Genomic DNA, 25,450 nt, shown 5'->3' on the forward strand with positions numbered 1-25,450 from the left:
TTGGACGACTATGCACAAAGTGGCATTGATAACATAAAACACATTTGTAGATGCGCTCGAAGAGCTTCCGCTAGGTAGCTGTGCGCGGGGTAGCGCACAGAGCCAACATTCTGATTTAGCACATTGAAAATGTTGGTGAGTGACTTGTGACCGTTAGTCTGACCATACTGGCTAGTCTAGCGCGTTACATGTTGCGAACTATTCTATGCCCGTGGCAAAAGTGGTTATGAGATAGCGAGTAGAAGGCTTGCGGCGGTAAGGAGGACCATCGCGCCGCATAGGCTTATTGAGCAAAAATTAGCCCGTGACACTCATGATACTTTAAATAATAACTAGTGGGGTTTGCCTAACTTCAGCTTGCCTTTCAAAAAGAAATATCTTACTTGAGAGTCTAACTGGTGTCTCTTGTCCATGCACCCCCATTATGACATAACTTTACGCATCTGAGTAGGTGCTCCGCAAGCACTCATAATTCCTACTGTAGTAGTAGCCAATATAAGGCTTTCAGTTGAAGATCCCAGTTCAAACCCCGCTAGTGCACGAGTGTATTCGTAGCTTTCAGAGGTGAGTCATACAAGGCAGGGTGGTCGTGGGACTCCACTCAGGGTTTTTCCTCACTTCGGCAAAAGTTTCTCATCATTGAAAAAAGCACTCATTCCTGTGGAATTTTAAACTCAAACCTTTTTCTTCTGAACAAAGTTCTTTGGCATAAAAATGATGCAAACCATTTGGATCTTATGTAGATATAATATATGCGACAAAATTTGATTAGATGAATATGAATTAAATCTGATTATACATTTAAATCTTATTTTAAAGTCCACACTCCACATAAGAATAAGGCGTCGGATTCAGATTTGAAATCTGACTTAGGTTCATGTAGAACCCTACGCATATTTTTTGGAATGTCAATGAATCGTATTTTATCTGTTATCCAACTTTTAGTTGCGTTTGGTAAAGCTAAAACCACATCCAATATAATCAGATGCATATATGTTTTTTTTTTTTTGCTTTCGAATTTGAAAAACATCCAAACTAATGCAAAAAAATGAATCTAGTATGAGCTTTTCACATCCAAATCTGAGTCAGAAAATGAATCTGTTTAGCCGACATTCGATTAGTCAAATATGGTATTGACTACATCCGATCCGAATTCGAACCGTTTACATCTATATATAACGAGAAACCCTTGATGAAGTGAAGGAAAACCCCTGTGGGGCCCACGACCACCTGCCTTACGTGGGCCACCTATGACTACCCAGAAAAAAAATTATAGTTCAGATGCATACTTAAGTTTATGTTTAGTTATTCAAATGCATTACTATGTTAACTACTACTACTCTTTTAACCATAGTTAATAGTCAATGCATTTTAAAAAATGCCTATTTTCCCTCATTAAATATTTTCAACTTACCCATCTTACCATCGTTACTCTCTCTCTCTGCCACAGCCCATCCAACCATTATCCTTCACTCTCCTCTCTTTCCTCCCTCTCCCTTCCTCACCACACCAGCCTACATCCATCTCTCTCTCTCTCTCTCTCTGTATAAGTTGAGAAGACTTCAACCAATTCATATTCTTGAGGGATCAAAATAGCCATTTTGAGTGGGTTACTAAGAGCAGGCTTCAACTTTAAACGAAGAGTCATCACCTTCAGGTGGGCGATTGCCCAACTAGAAAATTGCAGGTTTGCTCTGATCTGCACTAATTTTTCACCGACCTTTTAACCTGATTTTAATTAAGTTCCAGTGCACAACCATAGGAAGAACATCCAATAAAAAATCACCATAGAAATTCATGTTTGAAGAGAGCCAGTACCTCATGGTCGTTGTCTTCCATATGTTCCACGAACCTCTGACCCTGCTTGTGGAGGATGGACACTCATTGCATGAGTGGAGAAGATAGGGTGCGTGGTATTTTAGAAGTCTGAAGAAAAGCAAAGAGTTGAAAAAAACAGAAAAAGGGTTAAGAAGAAAACTAATATTTTAAATAAATTATAAGGATAAAATTGAGATTTGGAGTGAGAATAGTGAGGAAAAGCAAAGAGTTGGAAAAACAGTAAAAGGGTTATGCAGAAAACTAACATTTTTAATAAATTATAAGGATAAAATGGAGCTTTGGAGTGGGAATATGAACCGACAACTTAGAAAGCTGACCACAGGTATGGATTTGGTTAACGTAAATAAATGATGTATGTATTTGAATTATCAAATTTTCTGGACATGAATTTGAATTATCGAATAAAAGGTATGTATTTGTAAACAACCCAAAGCAAAACTTCTACTGGTTCGGCTCCCGCTCGGATAGATCCAGACCCATTGTAGATCCGGATGGTGTTCCATGCTTGCATGTCATGCCACGTGGAGCTAACCATAGGGATATTGGATAAGGGAGCATCCTTGTCTCCATCTTATAAAATGAGAAGAGGGAAAACGAAAGTTGATAAAAGAGGAGGAAAAAAAATCGAAAGAATTCAACAAAATGGCCTCCCTATCCTTCTCCCGCTCACTAGATGGTCTCTTACTCCACGAGAGCTCGTCCATCAAGAACCCTAATTTCCCTCTTCGGAGGCCCAATCCTCGTATCCGTGTAGCTCTCTCAGGTAAAACACTAAACTTCTCTCTCTTCTCCCCCATACTTTGTCGTGGTCTTTATTTTTTTCGCTTGATTTGCGCTATATTCGTGAGAATTTGCTCGTATTGATCGTAAAATGAGCTTGATTGCCATATATTTCTAGAATTGGAGAAATATTAGCCTTCCCCAAATTGGGTTTCTCTTTATTGTTGAGATCTTGTTTGTTTTGCACACTTCCTCTTCGTTTTTGCTGTATTTCAGTTGGATTTTTTTTCTTCTAAAGTAACCCATGAGTTTTATGAATGGGGGTTCGTATTGATACTCATGGATTTCGTGTGCATAGTATGATCGTCTGACAAAATTGGGCATCTGGGTGAATTGGCAATCACAATTGTAACACACATTAAATGAGATGGCGAATAGGAGTATGCATCACCAATTGAAGGTCTCCCACTAAAGTATTTCTAGTGATCGTTTAGAGTCCCTATGGTCCTATACTGGGATTGATTATTATTTTTTTATACACAACAACATTTGGAGCAGCTGTACTCAACTGAAGTGGACCAATCCATGTTTTAGCCAGCTTCTGGAGTTCCTTAATGACAATTCAGTTGGTACAACATGTTGGTATTGTGTCTCAAATTTATGCTTTCACCGAGCTTAAAATCTTGATCCTATTTGACTTAACTTTGACCAAGCACTTAGCTAAGCTAAGCTCATAGTCGTGCCTGTTTTGACTTTGACTTTCTAAATTAGTTGTTAGAGGAATTGATTGTTGACCGTTAGGCACTTAAATGAGCTAGCCATTATCTAACTGTTGGACACTTAATTGTGTTAACCATTTTCCTACCGTTAGCCTCTAGCCATTGGATATAACAGTTACACATTTATTTGTGAATGTTTGACATTTATTTTTTACCATTAAAAGTAAGCTTATATATATTGAAATCCTTTTGTGAGATAATCATCCTTTCATTCTCTTGTGTCTCATCCCTCACCTTTCCTATCTAAAGCTGTAACACTCGTGATTTTAAAAAAAAATAAAATAAATTATAGTTTTTGGATCAGATCCAACCTGGATCTGGGTCCACACTAACCTCCCCCCCCCCCCCCCCCCCCTTGTTTCTATTTAAACCCCAGGGGAGAGAGGGGTTTAGGGTGGTGTGTGTTCTCTCCGAAACACAAATTCGCGTGTTCCCGTGTGTACGGAAGAATATCTTGGGACCCGTGATAATTCATATGCTAATGTTGCCCACGAAGACTTTATAATAAAATAACATATAAAAAAGGTAGATATGCTTTTGATGGAAATGTCCTCCCGTAAGATAGATATGCGTTGAACAAAAATATCCTCCCGCTCCCCGTATATACATTTGCACGTTTCGCCTTTGTTGTAGCACAAGTTAAAAACAAAGGCAAAAGAAGGAAGATGAGGAGGAGAGAGAGAAGCAAAGAAAGACACTTATTAGATAGAAAACTTTTCCTGGTTCGTTCCTACCTCGTGGAGATAACTATAAATCAAACGACTAGTTCGATCATTGGTGGGCGTCAAGGGGGGTTTGTTTGCCATCTCTTTTCATAGTCTTCTCTTCTTCATTTTCGTTAGGCAGTATGGAAAAAAACAATGAAGCACAAATATTTCAACAAGTGCCATTAAAGCGTCGTGAGTACCTTTCCATGTCATCGTGCTATTATTGAAGAACGTATGTCGTCGTGAGTGTCATTAAGGCGTTGTTTTGTTATTCCAGGTAGATTTTATCGTTTCAACGGTTGGAAACTTGAAGACATTTGTAAGACGCTGGAACCTGTTGACAAGAATGCTTGGTTACAGATGCGAGCAAGTGCCTCTACCCTCTCCGGTATCGTTCATTCACTTAGTATATGCAATGTAACATAAATTGCGGTTGTAGTAACATGTATATCGATTTGTGAGATATTTTTTTGTTTGTAATATATTATTATTTTCTAGTGTCCATTTGTGAAATATTGTTTTGTTTGTTGATATCGATTTGTAATATTATGCTGAATTGTCGTATATCGATTTATAAGCTATTATGTGTTTTCTAGTAACGATTTGTGAGATATTGTTTTGTTTTTTAATATCGATTTGTAAGATATTATGTGTTTTCTATTGTCGATTTGTTAGATATTGTTTTGTTTGTTAATATCGATTTGTAATATATTATGCTGAATTGCCGTATATCGATTTGTAAGATATTATGTATTTTCTATTGTCGATTTGTGAGATATTGTTTTCTTTGTTAATATCGATTTGTAATATATTATGCTGAATTGTCGTATATCGATTTATAAGATATTATGTATTTTCTACTGTTGATTTGTGAGATATTATTTCGTTTGTTACTATCGATTTGTAATATATTATGCTGAATTGTCGTATATCAATTTGTAAGATATTATGTGTTTTCAAGTATCGATTTGTTAGATATGGTGTTGTTTGTTAATATCGATTTGTAAGCTATTATGCTTAATTAATCGGTAGTCGTTATTATATGCATCTTGAATAAATTGTAGTAAACGTATGCGTTGGCTAACACAAATTGATATTTTGCACATGACAGTGTCGAGCATATCAACTAGTTGCAGTTAAGATGACGTATCTCAATCATTGGAAAGTCATGGAGCAACGAACATTCGTACTATCGACACACCTTAAGAATTGAATATGTGCACTAATGATGCACATGATAAGAAGGGTGCAGTCATTGGATTCAATCTTGACTTGAATATTCCAACAAACGAAATGCAATTCGATAATGAGGTAGACGATCATGACAGTGCACTTGACAAAGGTGCAAGCACCTCAAGTCTACATGATAGTACACTTGACTCTATTCCCGTAGAGGGAATGCGGTTTAATAATGCGGAAACTGCATACAAATTTTACAATGATTATGCCCTAAAAATTGACTTCAGTGTTAGAAGGTATTTTTGGGCAAAAAATGCATAGGGTGTCATGGTGAGAAAGACATATGTTTGTTCAAAGCAAGGTTGGAAGAAGTCAAGTGGAAATCCAACAAGGAGCAAGCCAGATTCAAGATGCAGTTGTCCAATGAGAATGGTGTTAAGAAGACTTCCGAATGAGAAATATGTAGTTCGTACTTTAATTAATGATCATAACCATGAATTAGCCTATGTTAAGGTCACATCGTAAAGTAACTGAAGAGCATGCTGCAATTGCTGAAATAGATGATGCCGCCGACATTGTACCAAGGAAGACATACAATTTCTGCGTGCACGTAGATGATGGTCGCGAGAATGTACCATTCACACCTATGGATCTAAGAAACCACTTGAGAAGGAAGAGGTCAGAAAACATGAAGAATGAAAGAATATGTTCTTTAGTTGATTACTTACAAAAAAAATCAAACATTGACCCTGGTTTCTTTAGTGCAATGCAACTGGATGAAGATGGGTATGCTCTGAATATGTTTTGGGCAGATTTAAAGTCAAGAGTGGATTATGAATGCTTCAATGATGTGCTTGTTTTTAATACGACAGTGAAGATTAATACAGAACAGTGGCCATTTGCGCAGTTTGTCAAAGTAAACCATCACTCATGGAGTTGCATATTAGGTGACACTTTTTTGTATGACCAGATTAAGGAAACCTTTGAGTGGTTGTTCAAAGTATTTACACAGACAATGAATGAGAAGCACCTTGGAGTTGTACTTATAGATGATGATCATGCAATTGCAGCTGCAATGTCTCATGTATGACCATATGCATATTATCGCCTATGTTTGTGACATATCTTTCAAAATGAAGCAAAGAACATATGACACATTTTTAATCAGAAGACATGGTTTGATAAAAAGTTTAAACAGTGTATACTTGAGAGCATAGACGAGGTCACCTTTATGTCTGATTGGGAGCAAATGATTCAGATGTACGACCTTGAAGACTGTGTGTGGTTACAACATTTATATGCAGACAAAGAGAAGTAGACATTGGCATATGGAAGACAATACTTTTGTGCATGTATGATAAACACACAAAGAGCTGAATCTATGCATGACACACTGAAAAAAACATTGTATTCATGTTTAACAATGTTTCGTTTCATGAAACAATATGAATTATTTGTAAATGGTCTTAAACATAATGAGCTTGAAAAAGATATGAAATGCTTCAACACCCGCCCTGTAACTTTTGGGCATGAAAATATTGACATGACCTGCAGATCTGTATACACTAACTGTATTTAAATGGACTAAGAAAGCGGTTATACAGGTCATGAATTGCAACAAAGAAGGATGTATGCAATATGAGAATGTGCATAAATACCATGTTGTATGGGATGGCGAAGAGTATCCAAAAAGGCAAGAAGCACATGTTACGTACAATGTTGTCAACAAAAGAGTTGGATGTACGTGCAAAATGTTTGAATTCAAAGGTATTTTATGTTGTCATGCATTAAAGACACTTAATCAAGAGAAGATACAAGAAATACCTGAGTCATATATAATGCGAAGATGGACGAGACAAACAAAGATTGAACTGCTAGAGACAAATAATGTCAGTCCATCTAGTGTTGATGAGAAGTGTCAGATAGCCTCCCGTTACCAACAACTATGTAGGTCACTTATGCATATTGCAGATTTGGCATCGAAAAGCGAAGAAGCCTATGTATGTATAAGAAACGTGTCAAGGGAATTACTTGAAAAAGTACAATTAATTTACCATGAGTCTGTTGCAGCTCGTGAAGACCAATCTAAGAAAACAGGATCGAACAACGTAGGTAAAAATCACGCCTCCTCTGACTCTTGTGAGAAGTTGGGCCGAAGCGTAAACATCATTTTCGACAAGTCAGGAGTAAACGTTGTAGATTATGATAAGAATATTCACCTAGCAAAGGGTATCAAAAGAAAACCTTCCTCTGATCGCAGTCGTCGGAAGACAAAGAGTGCACTGAAATTGGTTGGCAAGAAAATGTCTAAGAAATAACCAACCCCTAAGCAACCGAGCCCTTCGCATAAACCGGTATGTAATACAATATATTGCTTTCTATGTAAATTGTATTAGGTGCAATATATCAATATCTTACTTGTGTAATTTCTAATATGCAGCAATACCATACAAACGTGCATTACAATGTTGTAACCTGCAATCTACCCGACCTGTTTGAGTGGAACGATGGCATGAGTATGACAAGTCTTTTGGTATGTAATAATTTTGGGAGGATGTTAACATTTCTTGTTAAACTTAATGTAGTGTCTGATATTGTTCTGTTTCATGACATGCTCTGTTCAATTCAAAAGCAAGCAACACAACACAAGAATCGCGTGTGGATTCTTCAGCTTCAAAATAGTTGTAGCATTTAACTTTCATATCTTACAAATCGTTGTAATGTTTAGCATTCTATAATTCTTTGTTATAGTTCTATAATTCTTTGTTGTAAATCGATAATTCTTTGTTGTAATTCTATAATTCTTTATTGTAAATAGATAATTCTGTGTTGTAATGTTAAAATTCTTTGTTGTGATTCTATAATAGAAATCATACTACAAATATCATAAAAATTGACACTAAAAAACACATAATATCTTACACATCGATATACAACAATTGAACATAATATATTACAAATCGATATACGAAAATTCAACATAATAGCTTACAAATCGATATACGAAAATTCAACATAATAGCTTACAAATCGATATTAACAAGCAAAACCATATCTCACAAATCGATACTCGATAACACATAATATCTTACAAATCGTAAAAGAGATTAGCGATGCATGCGGTGTACAAAGGCTTGTAATGTTCGCCCTTCATTAATGAAAATCCAAGAAGCGATTAGAGACGCGTACTGTTCATAAATCATTGTGATGCTCACCCTACGTGAATGAAAATCGCAAAAGGGATTAACAATGTATGCGGTGAACAAAGGCTTGTAATGTTCGCCCTTCATTGACATAGATATAGCCCGTAAAAGCGATTATGAAATATCGTTGACATAGACATAGCCCGTAAAAGCAAATCGCGATAGCACGTAGCCTTTATACGTCATTGTGTAAATCGCGATGGTACGTGTCATTCAATTAGACAAAGCTCATTGTCTAAAAGACAAACGTCATTGTGTAAATCGCAATGGTATAACGATTTACACAATGACGTCTATGTCAGCCACATCTGAATAAAAAATGCACTGTGCATGAGTACAAATCGCGGTAAAATTGCACGGTCAATGTTTGTGCAAATCATTTGACTTTTATCAATCATTATGTAAATCACGATAGAAACACAGCTCGTAAAAGCAAATTAGTGGCATTTTCACGCTATAAAATGTTAAACGCTAATTTTATGTTGTAATGTTATAATTCTACAATAGAAATCATACTACAAATATCATTAAAATCGACACTAGAAAACACATAATATCTTACACATCGATATACAACAATTGAGCATAATATATTACAAATCGATATTAATAACCAAACAATATCTCACAAATTAACATTAGAAAACACATAATATCTTATAAATCTATATACGGCAATTCAACATAATATATTACAAATTGATATTAACAAACAAAACAATATCTCACAAAAATTGATATAATATCTTAAATTGTTGCAAAATTTACATTGTTGCGATTTGGGTGCTTGAGGTGGCGATTTGCGTGTTCAACACACGTGTGCCAGGTTTCTGATTTTGGTTTATGGATCAATGTGAATTTTGTACACAGTCTTACAAAATTTGTTATAAATGTCTGTACACAAAAAATTTGGAAATTGAAACAACAACAACAACAACAACAACAACAACAACAACTACGCCTTCATCCCAAAACAATTGGGGTCGGCGATATGAACCAAAAAAGAAAATCATTCTGGGTCTTCCACATGAATCCTTCTCCTCCAATCATTTCTATCCAATGCCATGTCCTCGGTGAGGTTCAAAGCATTCATATCCTTTCCTATCATCTCTATCCATGTCTTCCTAGGCCTACCCCGACCTCTTTTAACTAATATATTTTCCCATTTCTCCATCCTTTTAACTGGAGCATCATTAGGCCTTCGCCGAATATGTCCAAACCACCGTAAACGATTCTCTCTCATCTTATTTTCAATGGGTGCAACGCCTACCTTCTTACGTATCTCCTCGTTCCGAATCTTATCTTTTATTGTATTTTCACACATCCATCTAAGCATATGCATCTCAGCTATACTCATTTTTTGAATATGATGTCTCTTGGCAACCCAACATTCCGTACCATATAGTAAAGCGGGCCTAATAGTCATCCTATAAAACTTTCCCTTCAACCATAATGGCATTATACGATCGCACAACACTCCAGTTGCACTTTTCTATTTCATCCACCCAACCTTTATCCTATGATTTACATCTCCATCAATTTCTCCGCAGTAGAACGTAACCATCTTCACGTTATCCTTGAGAACAGGTAGACGTTTAAAATGACTTCTTCTTACTTCTGGGGGCCTCCCGTCCTTCGTAGCTTTCTAGGTAATCTTGCAGTCTGGGTTTTTGTATCATCCTCAACTAGAAAATCCTTCAATTCCTCGCATAGTTCTTTGCGGAATCCAGGTATATCATCCTGAAAAAAAACCCGGAATGAGAACAATATAAAAATGTAGTAATCAATAATATAGGTTAATAAATAATGTTTAAGTGTACAACATACAACGATGAATTCTGGCGCTCGTCCATAGTATATTGCTTCAATACACTTCATTACAAAGACGCCACAATCGACGCCATTATTTTGTAAAGGAGCATCATCTGCGACGTGAAGCCTCCACGGGCCAATGTCAACACCCAACATGTCTTTGAAAAATCCAACCTGTGGTTTATGCAAAAGCAAGTAAATTCTGGGCCACGGTAATCTTAAAGATAGAAACTTACCAAATGCACAATGTCACAGTCTACACCAATGTCATAGTCCAAGGAGTTGTATAGCCATAATTTTTGTTTTCGTACATCCAACATGTATAAGACCCAATGCTTTTTCAATTGCCATAATGTAAAAATCAATATTTGCAAATCGATTATAAAATATCTTAAAAAATAGATATGAAAATGCGTACTGATACCATAAAAATTAATGTTAAGAATAAACATATAAATCGATATTAAGAATCAAACCAATATCTTAAATCGATATTAGGAATCAACATTGAATCAAAACAACATCTTAAATCGCTATGGAAATTCCTATTGATAGCTTAAAAATAGATATCAGCAGAGAAATCGATATTATGAATCAAAACATCTTAAATCAATATTAAGAATCAACATAGAAATCGATATTAAGATTCAGAGCAATATCTTAAATCGATATTGAGAATCAAAACAATATCCTAAATCGATATTAAGAATCAGCATAAAAATCGATATTAAAAATCTAAACAATGTCTTAAAAATCGATATTTAGAATCAACATAGAAATCAATATTAATAATCAAAACAATATCTTAAATCGATATGCAAATTCCTATTGATAGCTTAAAATTGATATTAAGAATCAAAACAGGATCTTAAATAGATTTAACATCTTACAAATCGATATGGTCACAAACCTTTTCACTTGAAAAAAAGTCTGCCATTTGGTCATGGTCACCCTAGTATTGTATTTCGTCTAGAAATCCAGCCGCGTATGACATTCGTGTAAAATTGTCTATGAAAAAGACTACTCATACGAGCACAAAAAATATGGAAAAGATGTGCACGAAGGCACTCTCACAACACTTGAACAAATACGCAAAAAAGCGTAAAAATAAACATGCACAATGGCATGTATTTTATAGAAGGAACGGAATGCTTGAGACTCTCAAGCTTAGCAATTTACAAGGGGGAACACCCCTATTTATACAAGAAATGGGAGGTGCTTGGGGGCTCCCCAAAGGAGTCGTTGGGGGAGCTCCCAACGGTCACAATTGTGACCGTTGGGGGCTCCCCAACGACTCTATTGGGGAGACCCCCAAGGCACCTTTTTGAAAATACAAAAAGGAAAAATAAAAATAAAAGAAATTAAAAAATAAAGAAAAAGTTACAACATATTCCAAATGGAATATGCGCAAAAGTGTAAAAGGACTAAAATACCCTTTTCGGGTAAAAAGGGGAAAATGTATAAATATATATAATTATATATAGAGATACGTATACATATAACATATGTATACGTATCTCTAGGTATATAAGTATATATATTTATACTTACAATAATGTTTTTGAGTATACATTTTAACACCCCCCCTCAAACTTACGGTGTGATAACCGCAAGTTTGTTAAGAAGGAAATGAAATCTAGGCGAACAAAGTGCTTTTGTGAAGAAGTCCGCAAGTTGATACTTAGACGTCACGTATGGCAGATCAATGACTTTCTTCAAGTATTCTTCCCTGACATAATGGCAGTCCATCTCTATATGCTTTGTTCGCTCGTGAAATGTGTGGTTCTTGGCAATGTAGATTGCACTTTTATTGTCACAGCAAAGCTTGGTTGGTTCTTTGACAACTACTCCCATATCTTCCAAGAGGCTTCTAATCCATACTATTTCCATGGTGGTAGATGCCATGACTCTATATTCGGCTTCAGTGGATGACAGGGAGACCTTTTGTTGCTTTTTGCATCGCCATGAGATCAAGGACTCACCTAAGAAAACACAGAAACCAGTGGTGGAGTGACGGTTACTAGGGTCACCTCCCCAATCTGAGTCAGTATAAGCAAGCAATTTCAATTTAGAGGAAGAGGATAGAAATACTCCCTTATTTACCGTTCCCTTCAAATATCTGATGATGCGGAGCACAACACTCATATGAATGGTTGTAGGAGCATGCTGAAACTGACTGGCGATGTGTATAGCATGTGACAAGTCGGGTCGAGTAATGCTAAGATACATTAAAGACCCTACCAACTGCCTGTAAGGAGTAGGATCGGTTAGAGGAACACCGTCGTCAATCTTCATTTTTGCTCCCACAACTTCAGGAGTTTCGCATACTTTGTCATCAGAAATACCTGACCTATCAATAATCTCGCAGGCAAGTTTAGATTGAGATAGAAAATAACCACGTTGCGAATAGGCAACCTCAATTCCAAGAAAATATGTCAGAAAACCTAAGTCTGACATCTCAAATTTTGAAGTCAAGACGGACTTAATACCCTTGACTCCTTGAACATCATCACCTGTTATTAACATGTCATCAACGTAAAGTAATAAAATTACAATCCCTGCATTAGATTTTCTAGTAAACAAAGCAGTGTCAGTATAACACGATGAAAAACCATTTTCCAACATTACACTGGTAAATCTATCATACCAGGCTTTGGGGGCCTGCTTTAAGCCATAGAGAGCCTTACGAAGACGAAGAACTTTATCCTTAGGAATTATCATGCCTGGTGGGGCATCCATATATACTTCTTCGTTAAGATCACCATTTAAAAAGGCATTTTTAACATCCATTTGAAAAATGTTCCAATTTTTAATAGATGCAATAGTAATAAGACACCTAACGGTAACCATCCGAGCTACAGGGGCAAAGGTTTATTCGTAATCAATTCCATACTCTTGCCCATACCCTTTAGCAACTAATCGAGCTTTATACCTTTCTAAAGAACCATCACTCTTAGTTTTAACTTTAAAGACCCATCGACAGCCTATAGTTTTCTTTCCTATAGGTAGAGTTTGAAAATCCCAAGTTCCTGCCCTTTTAAGAGCGTTAAGTTCACTTTGCATGGCATCTTGCCATTCTATACATTTTTTAGCTTCTGCAAAATTTCTTGGTTCGAAATAAGAGTGAATAGCACTAAGACAAGCCCTATATCGGGGTGAAAAAGAATCAAACGATACAAAGCGGGTTGGAGGTCTTCTATTTCTTTCAGATCTTCTATGGTCAAGAGGAGTGGAAAGTTCACTATATTGATCAATAACACTTCTAAAGGTGCCTTGGTTTCTACGAGAGTAGGTAATAGGCTCACTTGGAACTCTACTTTCTGGATCATTATGTTCACCAATATCTTCGTCATTTTCCTCATCATGGTTTAATGATACATCATCATCACTGGATATGTCATCATTATTAAATAACAAGTCAAATAAGGAGTAATCAAAATTTTCTTGTTGAGAAACATTTTTTTCAAAACCACTCTCATTTTCTAAAAAGGTTACATTTCTAGAGACATATAACTTATCCTCACGAAGATCGTAACAACGAAACCCTTTTTGAGTTTCGGAATAACCAAGAAAAGCACAAGGGATAGCCTTGGGTGAAAGCTTGTCATTCTTATCTGTAAGTATGAAATACTTACATCCGAAGACCCTTAACCTATTATAATCAGGTTCAAGCTTATGTAGAATCTGAAAAGGAGATATTTTGCCTAATAACCTAGATGGTAGACGATTTATTAAATAAACAGAAGCAAGGGCTGCTTCGGCCCAAAAGGTTTTAGGAATATTTTGAGATATAAGAAGAGTCCTAGTGGTCTCAATAATGTGCCTATGTTTCCTTTCAGCCAACCCATTCTGTTGAGGTGTTTTAGGACAAGACCTTTGGTGAATAATACCGTGATCCTCAAGATATACCTTAAAGTGATTGGAGAGATATTCTCCCCCAGAGTCACTTCTAAAAATCTTTATGTTGCTATTGAATTGATTCTTAATCATTGAGTGAAAATTTTTAAAACATGAAAACACTTCATGTTTAAACTTAAGAAAATATATCCACGAGTAACGGGAAAAGTCATCCACAAATATTACATAATAAGAAAAACCTCCTTTTGAAACCACAGGTGCGGGTCCCCAAACATCTGAGTGAACAATTTCGAAAGTTTTGGAAGAGAACATAGTTCTTTGCTCAAAAGGTAAGCTGCGCATTTTTTCGAGAATGCAGTCATTACAAGAAAAAGAGCTTTTACATAGGTCTTTTGCAAAATGTAAATATGATAACTTGGTGATATTAGGATGACCAAGTCTTTTGTGCCATACATTTATATCTTTATGTCGGGCAACATTACACAAAACTTTTGGAACTTGAAGAGATTCCATATAGTATAGATCTCCTCTTCTAAAGCCTTCCCCAATCAACTTCCCGGACTGACGATCCTGTATTAAGCATTTGTTACAAGAGAATTTAATATCACAGCCATGGTCCGTGAGTTGAGAAACAGAGAGGAGGTTTAAGTTAAGTTTAGGTATAAATCTGATTTTTGGAATAGAAAACTCTTGAGTTTCAAAATTACCTATTCCTTTAATTTTAAGAGAGGTTCCATCAGCAGTGGAGACATAAGATGGGGAACGATTTTTCAAATAATCGGAAAGTGACAAAAAGTTTGGGGACATATGAAAAGATGCACCAGAGTCCAAAAGCCAAGAGATTTTACCTGGAGGAGAAGACGTGGATACGGCCGCACCGGAGGTAAATCCCTTGAGGAGAGGTTGAAGGGCTTCCACTATTTGATTTATAGAAAGGGTCCCACTTGAAGATGCCTCATCCTTCTGTGGTACCCCAGTAGTAGCCATAGCTAGAAGTCTCTTTCATTTAGGACATACGGGTTTGATGTGTCCCGGTTCTTTACAAAAATGACAAATAGTTTTGCTATAGTCCCTTCTTCCTCTTTGACCACCATTTTCACCTTGATTTTGGAATTTAAAATGAGGGGGACGATAGGTTTTTACATTGTTTCCGGGTCTTGATACGGCATTGACCTCACTATGTTCTTCAATATTACAAGGGACCGCAAGAACATTTGGTCCTTGTTTACATAAATTCATACGAGTCTCTTCACAACTTAACTTGGTGAGAACATCTTCAACAGAAGGGGGAGTGAAAGAGGAGAGAAGAGATGACCTTATTTGCTCAAATTCGGGCCTTAGCCCATTTAAGAAATTGAAGAACCGATCTTCTTCAAGTTGCTTATGACGGAGCTCAATTGCCTCTCCACTCCATTTAGGTTCAAGCATTGCAAGCTCATCCCAAATAGAGGAAAGGTCGGCAAAGTATTCCCTAATCGTCATTTCACCTTGGGAGAGAGAGATAGCCTTCTTTTGAAGGTAATACTTATGAGAGAGATCCCTTGAGGTGTACATTTTTTTAAGATAATGCCAAGCTTCCGAAGCCTTTTTGAATTTAATAATGTTGGCATTAATCTTGGTTTCTACGGATGAGAAAAACCAAGAGAGAATCTTGAAATTCTTCATTTCCCATTCATCGTGTTTCTTGGAGTATTCTTCAAGAGCTTTGGTTCTTTCTTCTCCCTCAAGAATTTTGATTTCGCCTTCTTTAACTATGGTAATCTTGGGTTCCGGTTTCGGAATAGTGCCAAGAACATATCCTCATAGGCCTTTCCCTTTTATATGAGCCTCCATATTTCCGGCCCAAACATGATAGTTGGACCCATTTAATTTGAAACCAAGAGCAAAATGGGACTCTTTTTCGCCCATTAGAGAGAAGAGAGATAGAGAAAAAAGCGTACCAACACAATATTTCTAACACCAATTTTGCACAAGATTCTTCTAAAATATTTGAGAAGAAAGATCCACCACTTCAATCTTCAAGGATCGGAAGGCACGTTTTTCGAGGCACTCAAAAAAGAAGAATCCCACGATCTTCAATAATCAACCTTGCTCTGATACCATGTAAAATTGTCTATGAAAAAGACAATACTCATACGAGCACAAAAAATATGGAAAAGATGTGCACGAAGGCACTCTCACAACACTTGAACAAATACGCAAAAAAGCGTAAAAATAAACATGCACAATGGCATGTATTTTATAGAAGGAACGGAATGCTTGAGACTCTCAAGCTTAGCAATTTACAAGGGGGAACACCCCTATTTATACAAGAAATGGGAGGTGCTTGGGGGCTCCCCAAAGGAGTCGTTGGGGGAGCTCCCAACGGTCACAATTGTGACCGTTGGGGGCTCCCCAACGACTCTATTGGGGAGACCCCCAAGGCACCTTTTTGAAAATACAAAAAGGAAAAATAAAAATAAAAGAAATTAAAAAATAAAGAAAAAGTTACAACATATTCCAAATGGAATATGCGCAAAAGTGTAAAAGGACTAAAATACCCTTTTCGGGTAAAAAGGGGAAAATGTATAAATATATATACTTATATATAGAGATACGTATACATATAACATATGTATACGTATCTCTAGGTATATAAGTATATATATTTATACTTACAATAATGTTTTTGAGTATACATTTTAACAATTCGGTGGACAATACTTTGTTGAACGGAACAATAATAATAGTAAGTTTAAAATATAAAGGTACATTAGTAAATAAAATGACAAAATAAACATATCAGATAACCGATATACCTTAAAATAAGGGGTGACGACGCAGACCGACATGGTTCTTCCCTTGCTTTGAATATACATGATGAAATCATGTATAGTCTGTTTAGAACAAATGTGCATTTGTTAATATACATACCCATGGCATACGTTAATGTATAACTGAGAGTGGTTTCATACGTACAAAATTACTGATAGTGTGTCCTTCTGCAAATTCATCTCGCATCCGGTCGATGTTCTCTTCGAGCACTTTGTTGAGTTTTCTGGCACCTTGTTTTATAGATACTGCACTGAAATTAGCTGAATATTCAGTAAAATAAATATAGCATTATATTCAGTAAACGAGCTGTAAATGACGTAAAAAGGCTGAAGCAGGTTATAAAAATCGAAGGTACTCTTTTTTGCGGACGTTCGACTGAATTGTAGCGTCCTTCTTCGACATTGTTACAACTTGCATTTAGAAGGAGGTTAGAGAAAACGTCAGTTTTTCTGTTCGTTGCTCACAAAGCAGGTTATAGGAAAGACTCCTTTTCTTCTTTAAATGAAACGTTGCCTGTTCCATGCTATTAAAGGAAACGTCTTGTGTGCCTTGCGGAACACGGCGATTCATTCATTTATTGTTCACGTCGTTTCACAACCCGCCAATTTTCAAAAATCATGAAAAAAGGATATTAACAAATAAATAAATTACATTGCACATTAATTAAAAGACGTCATTTCATTTGCTAGTATCATCGACACGATGTTAGTACGTATAAATGAATGACACGTACCATAACATCAGTAGCGTGTTAGATCCTAAACCCTATACTAATGTTATGCGACATTTCTTGCAACTAAAGGAATCACTATACATAATCAACTCAAAACTAGTAATCACTATAATTACTATCACATGAAGTACAAATCATGGTAACTGCATAATTGCTATACCTATTAATCGTTAAACTAAGTAATAGTTATTACAAGAAACACTATAAATAATAAACCCTAAACCACTAATCGCTATACGATTTAGCAAACGTAAGTACAAATAATGATATCTTAATAATCGCTATACTAAGTAATCGACATATTAAATAATCGCTATCACAAGAAACGCTAAAAGTAATAAACTTTAAGCTAGTAATCGCTATACGATTTAGCAAACGTAATTATAAATCATTGTAACTTCCTAAACACTATACATATTAAGCGCTATACAGAGTAATCGCTATCACAAGAATCGCAATACATAATAAACCCTAAGCTAGTAATCGCTATACGCAAGTACAAATCATGAAAGAGTTAGTGTCACTTCTGTGTTACACTTATTAAGGAAATAATTATATAATTACAACAAAGAATGTCAGAATTACAACATAGAATTATCGGGATACACAAATCACATATGTTTATTCACTTACGCTTAACGAGTCAGATAGACCTATAACTCTTCTCTTGCTTGCACTTGGTGGAGTCTCTTTATTCGGTGGCCTCTTCGTTCACTTGATCTTATATAACCCACTGGTAATCATCTCAACCAGCGACCCAATTTGTTTACTCAAATTCTGCACGTCCTTCCGTAACTCCTTATTCTCACTCTCCAGCATCGCAAACCTTTGGTCGGACGATACCTTCTCCTTCGAGAGTTGTGTTTGCTCCTTATCGTGTACTGCAACAAATGAAATCGTAGTATCTGCCAAATAGACACGATGGACGTTACGTCTATGCTGGAGGACGACATGCTTGGGGACAAGAGTGACCTCACTTTTAGGTTGCTTCTTCTTAATCTGTCGATTTCCATGCATGGGTTGCTAATATTGTTTGAAATAGTTGGAGTTATATTGTCGTTCTTTATAATCATATGGTATGGCACGAACACCTCCTTTGTTCCAGTTATCCAATTGTTCCCTGAAGCGTTCGTGCCAATTCACGTTTGTGGCCCCACCACTATTCATCTTCCTTTTCAATGCCAGAGGCAATTTTGGTATTGACTGTCCCAAGCCAGCTTGTAGGAGTACTCGACTACTATGCTGCATCTCGGCTTCACATTTGCTAAAGAGCCAAATATCGCATACAGCCAGTCTCGCAACCTCGACAACAACCTCGTCGTCCTCCATATCCCCATAAGGTCTCCACACAAGCTGTACAATCGAGATTGTGGTTTAGATATAGACATAATTATTCATGCAAAATGCTGAATGCGATAACGATTTGTACTAAATAAGACAAAATGCTGAATGCGATTATTAGTTAAGAATGCTAAACATTACAACGATTTACAGTAATGAAAGTTAGATGCAAATGCGATAACGATTTGTACTAAAGAAAATGAAATGCCGAATGCGATGATTACTTGAGAATGCTAAACATTACAATGATTTACGGTAATGAAAGTTAGATGCAAATGCGATAACGATTTGTACTAAGGAAAACAAAATACCGAATGCGATGATTATTTGAGGATGTTAAGCATTACAATGATTTACAGTAATGAAAGTTAGATGCAAATGCGATAACGATTTCTAATAAGGAAAACAAAATGCTGAATGCGATGATTACTTGAGAATGTTAAACATTACAACGATTTACGGTAATGAAAATTAGATGCAAAGGCGATGACGATTTGTACTAAGGAAGACAAAATCCTAAAGCGATGATTACTTAAGAATGCTAAACATTACAACGATTTACGCTAATGAAAGTTATGCAAATGCGATGACGATTTTTAATAAGGAAGACAAAATCCTAAAGCGGTGATTACTTAAGAATGCTAAATCATATAATGATTTACGCTAATAAAAGTTAGATGCATAAGAGATAACGATTTGTACTAAGGAAAATAAAATCATAAAGCGATGATTACTTAAGAATGCTAAACATTACAACGATTTTAAACCATTTACCTCATTTAATTACAGCCCATCTAAAATGAATTGAGCATTTTCGCACTTGACATTTATTGAAGCCCACGCGCCGATCATGGAAAAACCACAAACCGCAGGGCCACATTGATGACGCAAGGCGACAATATGCTCTGAAGTCCAGGCTTACAAAAACAATATATTAGTAAGACTACAACCTTCAACGAGCTTAGTTCATAAGCACTAAATATGTAATAAACAAATACCTGAATAAATGGCCAAAACCCCTGGACGGTTTTCGTACCCCTACTTGCACGGTAAAGTTGACTGTATAAGTGTGCGAGCATAGCAACACCCCATGCTCAGTTGTCGACTTCATCTAAGTCTTCTAGAACTGCAGCCACAAATAACTTATTCTCGATCCAGAACAATCGAAAAATAAAGTAAGTCCAAAAAAATAAAGAAGGAAGCCGCGCAACTCTTGCTCAACTGCTTCAGATGCACATACAGCGGACCGACCTTCCCATTTATTACGGAAAAAATGAACTTTCATCGATAAAGAATTGCCTCCACCAGAAATACACTCACGCCATTCCTCCATCGACATTCCTAGAAGGGCCGTGCAATCCCGTGTTAGGACAACACTGCCATGACACTTAAGACCCGTAATCCATGCCACATCTTCTAGGGTCATGGTGATCTCAAAACCCTCAAACTGGAACGTGTTCGTCTTATGGTTCAACTTATTGACCAGGTGGGTCATGGTGTTCCAGCAATTTTCAAAATAATGTTGGTCCAAAAGGTCGCCAAAGTGCATCTTTCGTAATCGTTTTTTCTGATATTCACTCAGCTTTCTAAACCACGACAAAACTACAGGCCACTGACACCGCCCTTTCAGCTTTTCACCGCTGCTCTGCTTCTCTTCTGACCTGCCTGTAATATAAAATATCAAATCACAGTTAATCGCTATACATAATAATCGCTATCGCAGTAATCGCTATACATAGTAATCTCTATCGCAGTAATCACTATACATAGTAATCGTTATCGCAGTAATCGCTATCACATTAATCGCTAGCACAATAGTCACTTTAAAGAGTAATCGCTATACGTAATAATCGCTGTACATAGTAATCGCTATACAGAGTAATCGTTATTGCACTAATCGCTATCGCAGTAGTCGATTTAAAGAGTAATCGCTATACATAATAATCGCTGTACATAGTAATCACTATACATAGTAATCGCTATTCATAGTAATTACTATATATAATAATACCTACAACAGTGCATCGCGACATACAATAGCGATTAACGTACCTTGGTCACACTTTTCTCATCTTCATCCCCTTCCTTCCTCTGCTTTTGTACGTCTTTCTTCCTTCCGTCCATCATCTGCTTTTTCCTTTCTCTTTTCTTCTCTTCCTCCTGCTTCTTCCTTTCTTTTTCTTTCTCTTCCTCGTCCTGCTTCTTCCTTTCTCTTTTCTTTTCTTCCTCGTCCTCCTTCTCCTTCCTTTGTCTTTCCTTCTCTTCCTCGTCCTCCTTCTCCTTTCTTTGCCTTTCCTTCTCTTCCTCATCCTGAATCTGCTTCATTTGCCTTTCCTCTTCCTTCTTTTTCAATTGTCTTTGCTTCTCTTCCTCCTCATTTTTCAACTGTCTTTGCTTCTCTTCCTCCTCCTTTTTCTTCTTCAATTGCCTTCGCTTCTCTTCCTCCTCCTTATTATTCCTTTGCTTTTCTCTCTCCTCTTCCTTCTTTTGCCTTCGCTTTGAAATTCCACTAGAGGGGGGGTGAATAGTGAAATATGATAATGATCGATAAAATAAAATAATTAAGCAATAAGGCACAACACATAAAACACAGAAGTTATACTGGTTCGGTCAATATCCAGACCTACATCCAGTCCCCAAGCAAACCACTTGAGATTCCACTATAACATCCGAGTTACCGGATAAATAGTACAACACCCTCTTCCCAAGAGGTCTTCTTCTCTCAACAGAGAAGGGGCACACCCTCTTCCCAAGAGGTCTTCTTCTCTCAACAGAGAAGGGCAACACCCTCTTTCACAGAGGTCTACTTCTTTAAACAAAGAAGGAATACAGTGAATAACAGAGTTACAATACTTCTTATAGAACCTTCAGAATGATATGAATGCACGAATGAAGGATTCTAAGAATGTTCTGTTTGTCACTCAGAGGATACTCTTTGTCAAAGAGCTGGACTTGACTTTTTCTCTTTTCTTCCTTTTTCTTTTTCTCTTTCTTTTTCAAGGCTCTCTTTTCAAATCACGAATAGAAATTTTTCTCTTTGTAAGCTCACACGTCTATTCCATCCCATTATGTGAATAGTTTGTTTGAGTGTGTTTATATAGCCTTTAAAAAGTAGTCGTTACATTTTGGAATTGTAACTTTTTGAAATGTGAAATGTTATGTCATTTCAAAAATATCTTTTAGAGAAGATCGAGAATGCCTTTTTCCATAAGAGTAAAATTGAGGGTACACTAGTCGTTGTATTGTTTTAGGTAATACATATTTTATGTAAAAAGTCCATTTCTTACAATAGTACATTGAACGCTGGGTTGTAGTTTTGTCTTTATTCTAATTAATGATTTGAGGTACATTAGTACTTCTTTGCTTTAAATGAGTGTAAGTACTATGAGTGTTTTGAGATATTTATTTGTACATAGTCATGTCAAGTGTTTTCTTTATGTTGTGTTTTTCAAAGTCTCCAGAGAGAATAAGGACCAAAAGAAGGTCGACATTCTTTGAGAAGGATATTTAACAAGGATTTGTTACAAAAGGCATTTAATGCTTTGTAGAGAGAATGATGACTTTAAGTAAGTCGACATTCTATGGTTATGAAAAAAAGGTAACTAGAGAGAATGATGACTTCAAGTAAGTCGATATTCTATGGTTATACTAAAAGGTAACTAGAGTCCTTAAAAACATATTTTATTTGTTTTTCTCATGTGTAGCCGATTTATGTTTTTGTCTTCTTCTTGTATTAAGAAACATTTCTTTAAAGAGGGAAACTAGAGTCTTTTCAAAAACATATTTTATTTGTTTTCTCCATGTAGTCGATGTTATGTTTGTTTGTCTTTTTCCTACATTCCTTTTTTCATGTTGTCTTGTATATAGTGTAAGGTACAATGACAAAATGTTTTTTTTCATAAAAGGTTGTAAGAAGGTACAATTATTATATGACAAAATATCTTTTTCATAAAAGGTTGTAAGAAGGTACAATTATTATATGACAAAATATCTTTTTCATAAAAGGTTGTAAGAAGGTACACTTATTGGTTTTCAAAAAGGAGCTTTTTAAAACTATCGTATACTTTTATGATATAGTGTTTATGAATGAGTATGTAATATGCAATATGCAAGTTCCTGAAGGTTCTGTTACAAATGACTCTAAAGAAGAAAAAAATCTTCATCTTGAGGTAGCCGATCTCTTCATTTGATCTTTAGGAAAGCATGACTCATCAAGCTTTTTCTTCAAGGAGTATGATTGCACCATAGTTGTACTTGAACAGGAAGTCTCCATCCTTATTGGGTGAGATATCTTTGCATCAAATACTCGTTAGATTTATGGCAAAACATATTCAGTCATAATATAACATTATTTCAAGAGAACATATTATCATATCATATAAAATCAATTGAGACAGTGTATCATATTATGTGACATCAAAACCGAGATTCTCAACACGCTTCTCTTCCTCCTCTTTATTCTTCCTTTGCTTCTCCCTCTCCTCCTCCTCCTCATTTTGCCTTCGCTTTTCTTCCTCCTCCTTATTCTTCCTTTGCTTCTCCCTCTCCTCCTCCTTTTGCCTTCGCTTCTCTTCCTCATTTTCCTTATTATTCCTTTGCTTTCCCTCTCCTCATTCTTTTTTTGCATTTCTCACTCTTCCACCTCTTTCTTCATTTGCCTTATCTTCCTTTGCTTTTCAAAATACTGCTACTTCATCAGTTGCCTTTCCTTCTCTTCCTCCTCCTTATTCTTTAATTGCCTTTCCCTCTCCTCCTCCTGCTTCTTCCTTTGTCTTTCCTTCTCTTCCTCGTCCTTTTTCTCCTTCCTTTGCTTTTTCCTCTCCTCCTCCTCCTTCTTTTGCCTTCGCTTCTCCTCCTTCTCCTTATTGTTCCTTTGCTTTTCTCTCTCCTCCTCCTTCTCCTTTTGCCTTCACTTCTCTTCCTCCTCCTTATTATTCCTTTGCTTTTCCCTATCCTCCACCTCCTCCTTCCTTTGCCTTGGTTTCCTTTGCTTTTTTTCATTATCCTCCTCCTTCCTTTCATTTTGCTTGTCTTCGTTATCCTTCTTCTTCTTTTTCATCGTTGGATTATCATCTTCAATATCTGACGAATTAGGCTCCGATCTATACTTTACCGGCAATTGCTCTCTTTCTTTATCATTCTCAATCTTCATTATTCTGTAGTACGCTTCTACTTGCTCATACAAAGCATACTCCTGGGCGATTACGTCAAGAGTTTTTCCTGCTGACGACGAAACGTTTCTTCTCTTAGAAATGTAAGCCATTGGAAACCTGCACAACACAAAAACTTATCGAGACGACAAAAGGTGCTCCGGCGAAAGAAGATGAAGCGTTAAAATTTTTGTGGAACGGTTAGGGGGAAATATTGCGAAGAACTCCTTTTATAGCCGAGGAGTTTAATGCTTATGGGACCCGCCAAAGATTTTTGGTCAGTTCATGTTTTTGGCAGTTCGTGCCTTATAATAAAAGATTTTAAAATGACGTCATTGTCGGCCACAAAGATCTGCCTTTGTTGAGAAAATATTATCATAGTATAATGCAATCAGATGATCAAATATCATACAAATCGATATGGAAATTACTGTTGATAGCTTATAAATCAATATACAGAATCAGGATAAAAATCGATATTTAGAATCAAGTCAATATCTTAAATCGATACTAAGAATCAAAACATCTTAAATCGATATGGAAATTCCTATTGATATATTAAAAATCGATATATAGAATAAAAAAAATGTCTTAAAACGATATTAGGAATCAAAACAATATCTTAAATCGATATTAAGAATCAACATAGAAATCAATATTAAGATTCAGAATAATATCTTAAAGCGATTTGAAAATTCATGTTGATATCTTTAAAATCGATATTTAGAATCAGAACAATATCTTAAATCGATATTAGGAATCAAAACATCTTAATCGATATGTAAATTCCTATTGATATCTTAACAATCAATATTTATAATCAATACAGTATCTTAAATCGATATTAAAAATAAAACAATATCTTAAATCCTTATTAAGAATCAACATAGAAATCAATATTAAGATTGAAAACAATATCATAAATTGATTTGAAAATTCGTATTGATATCTTAAAAATCGGTATTTAGAATCAAAACAATATCTTAAATCGATATTAATAATCAAAACAATATCTTAAATCAATATACAGAATCACGATAGAAATTGATATTATGCTGAATTGCCGTATCGATGATTAATATATTATGCTTTGTCTATTGCAATTTATACATTGAATATCCTATTGCGATTTGCCTTTACGAGCTTTGTCTAAGCGATTTGCTTGATACCGATTGTCCTTTCGCGAATTAATTTTATGAGCTTTGTACAAGTGAACATGTCCTACTGTGATTTATACAATGACTGATTAATAAAAGGCAAAAAGAAAAATACAATAAACAAATCGACACGATGTTTAGGCATAATAAACTATAAA

At 35.9% G+C, this 25,450-nt stretch overlaps 1 protein-coding gene across 2 annotated transcripts in view; it reads left to right on the top strand.

Annotated features, from left to right (window-relative positions):
- The first annotated feature begins 2,444 nt into the window (after positions 1-2,444).
- Positions 2,445-25,450, top strand: part of LOC149813255 (Tetratricopeptide repeat (TPR)-like superfamily protein) — a 55,616-nt gene continuing 32,610 nt past the window's right edge. Inside the window, exons 1-2 of one of the 2 annotated variants that reach the window (XM_089991673.1) lie at positions 2,448-2,602; positions 4,323-4,433. In XM_089991673.1, the coding sequence (XP_089847799.1) occupies positions 2,482-2,602; positions 4,323-4,433 (232 nt within the window). In that variant the 5' untranslated portion in view covers positions 2,448-2,481. Of the gene's footprint in view, positions 2,603-4,322; positions 4,434-25,450 lie in introns of both variants that reach the window. The other variant, XM_089991674.1, reaches the window with a different exon arrangement.

Source organism: Nuphar pumila, chromosome 16 (genome assembly GCF_984573655.1).
Source record: "Nuphar pumila chromosome 16, dmNupPumi1.hap1.1, whole genome shotgun sequence".
Classification (NCBI taxonomy): Eukaryota; Viridiplantae; Streptophyta; class Magnoliopsida; order Nymphaeales; family Nymphaeaceae; genus Nuphar; species Nuphar pumila.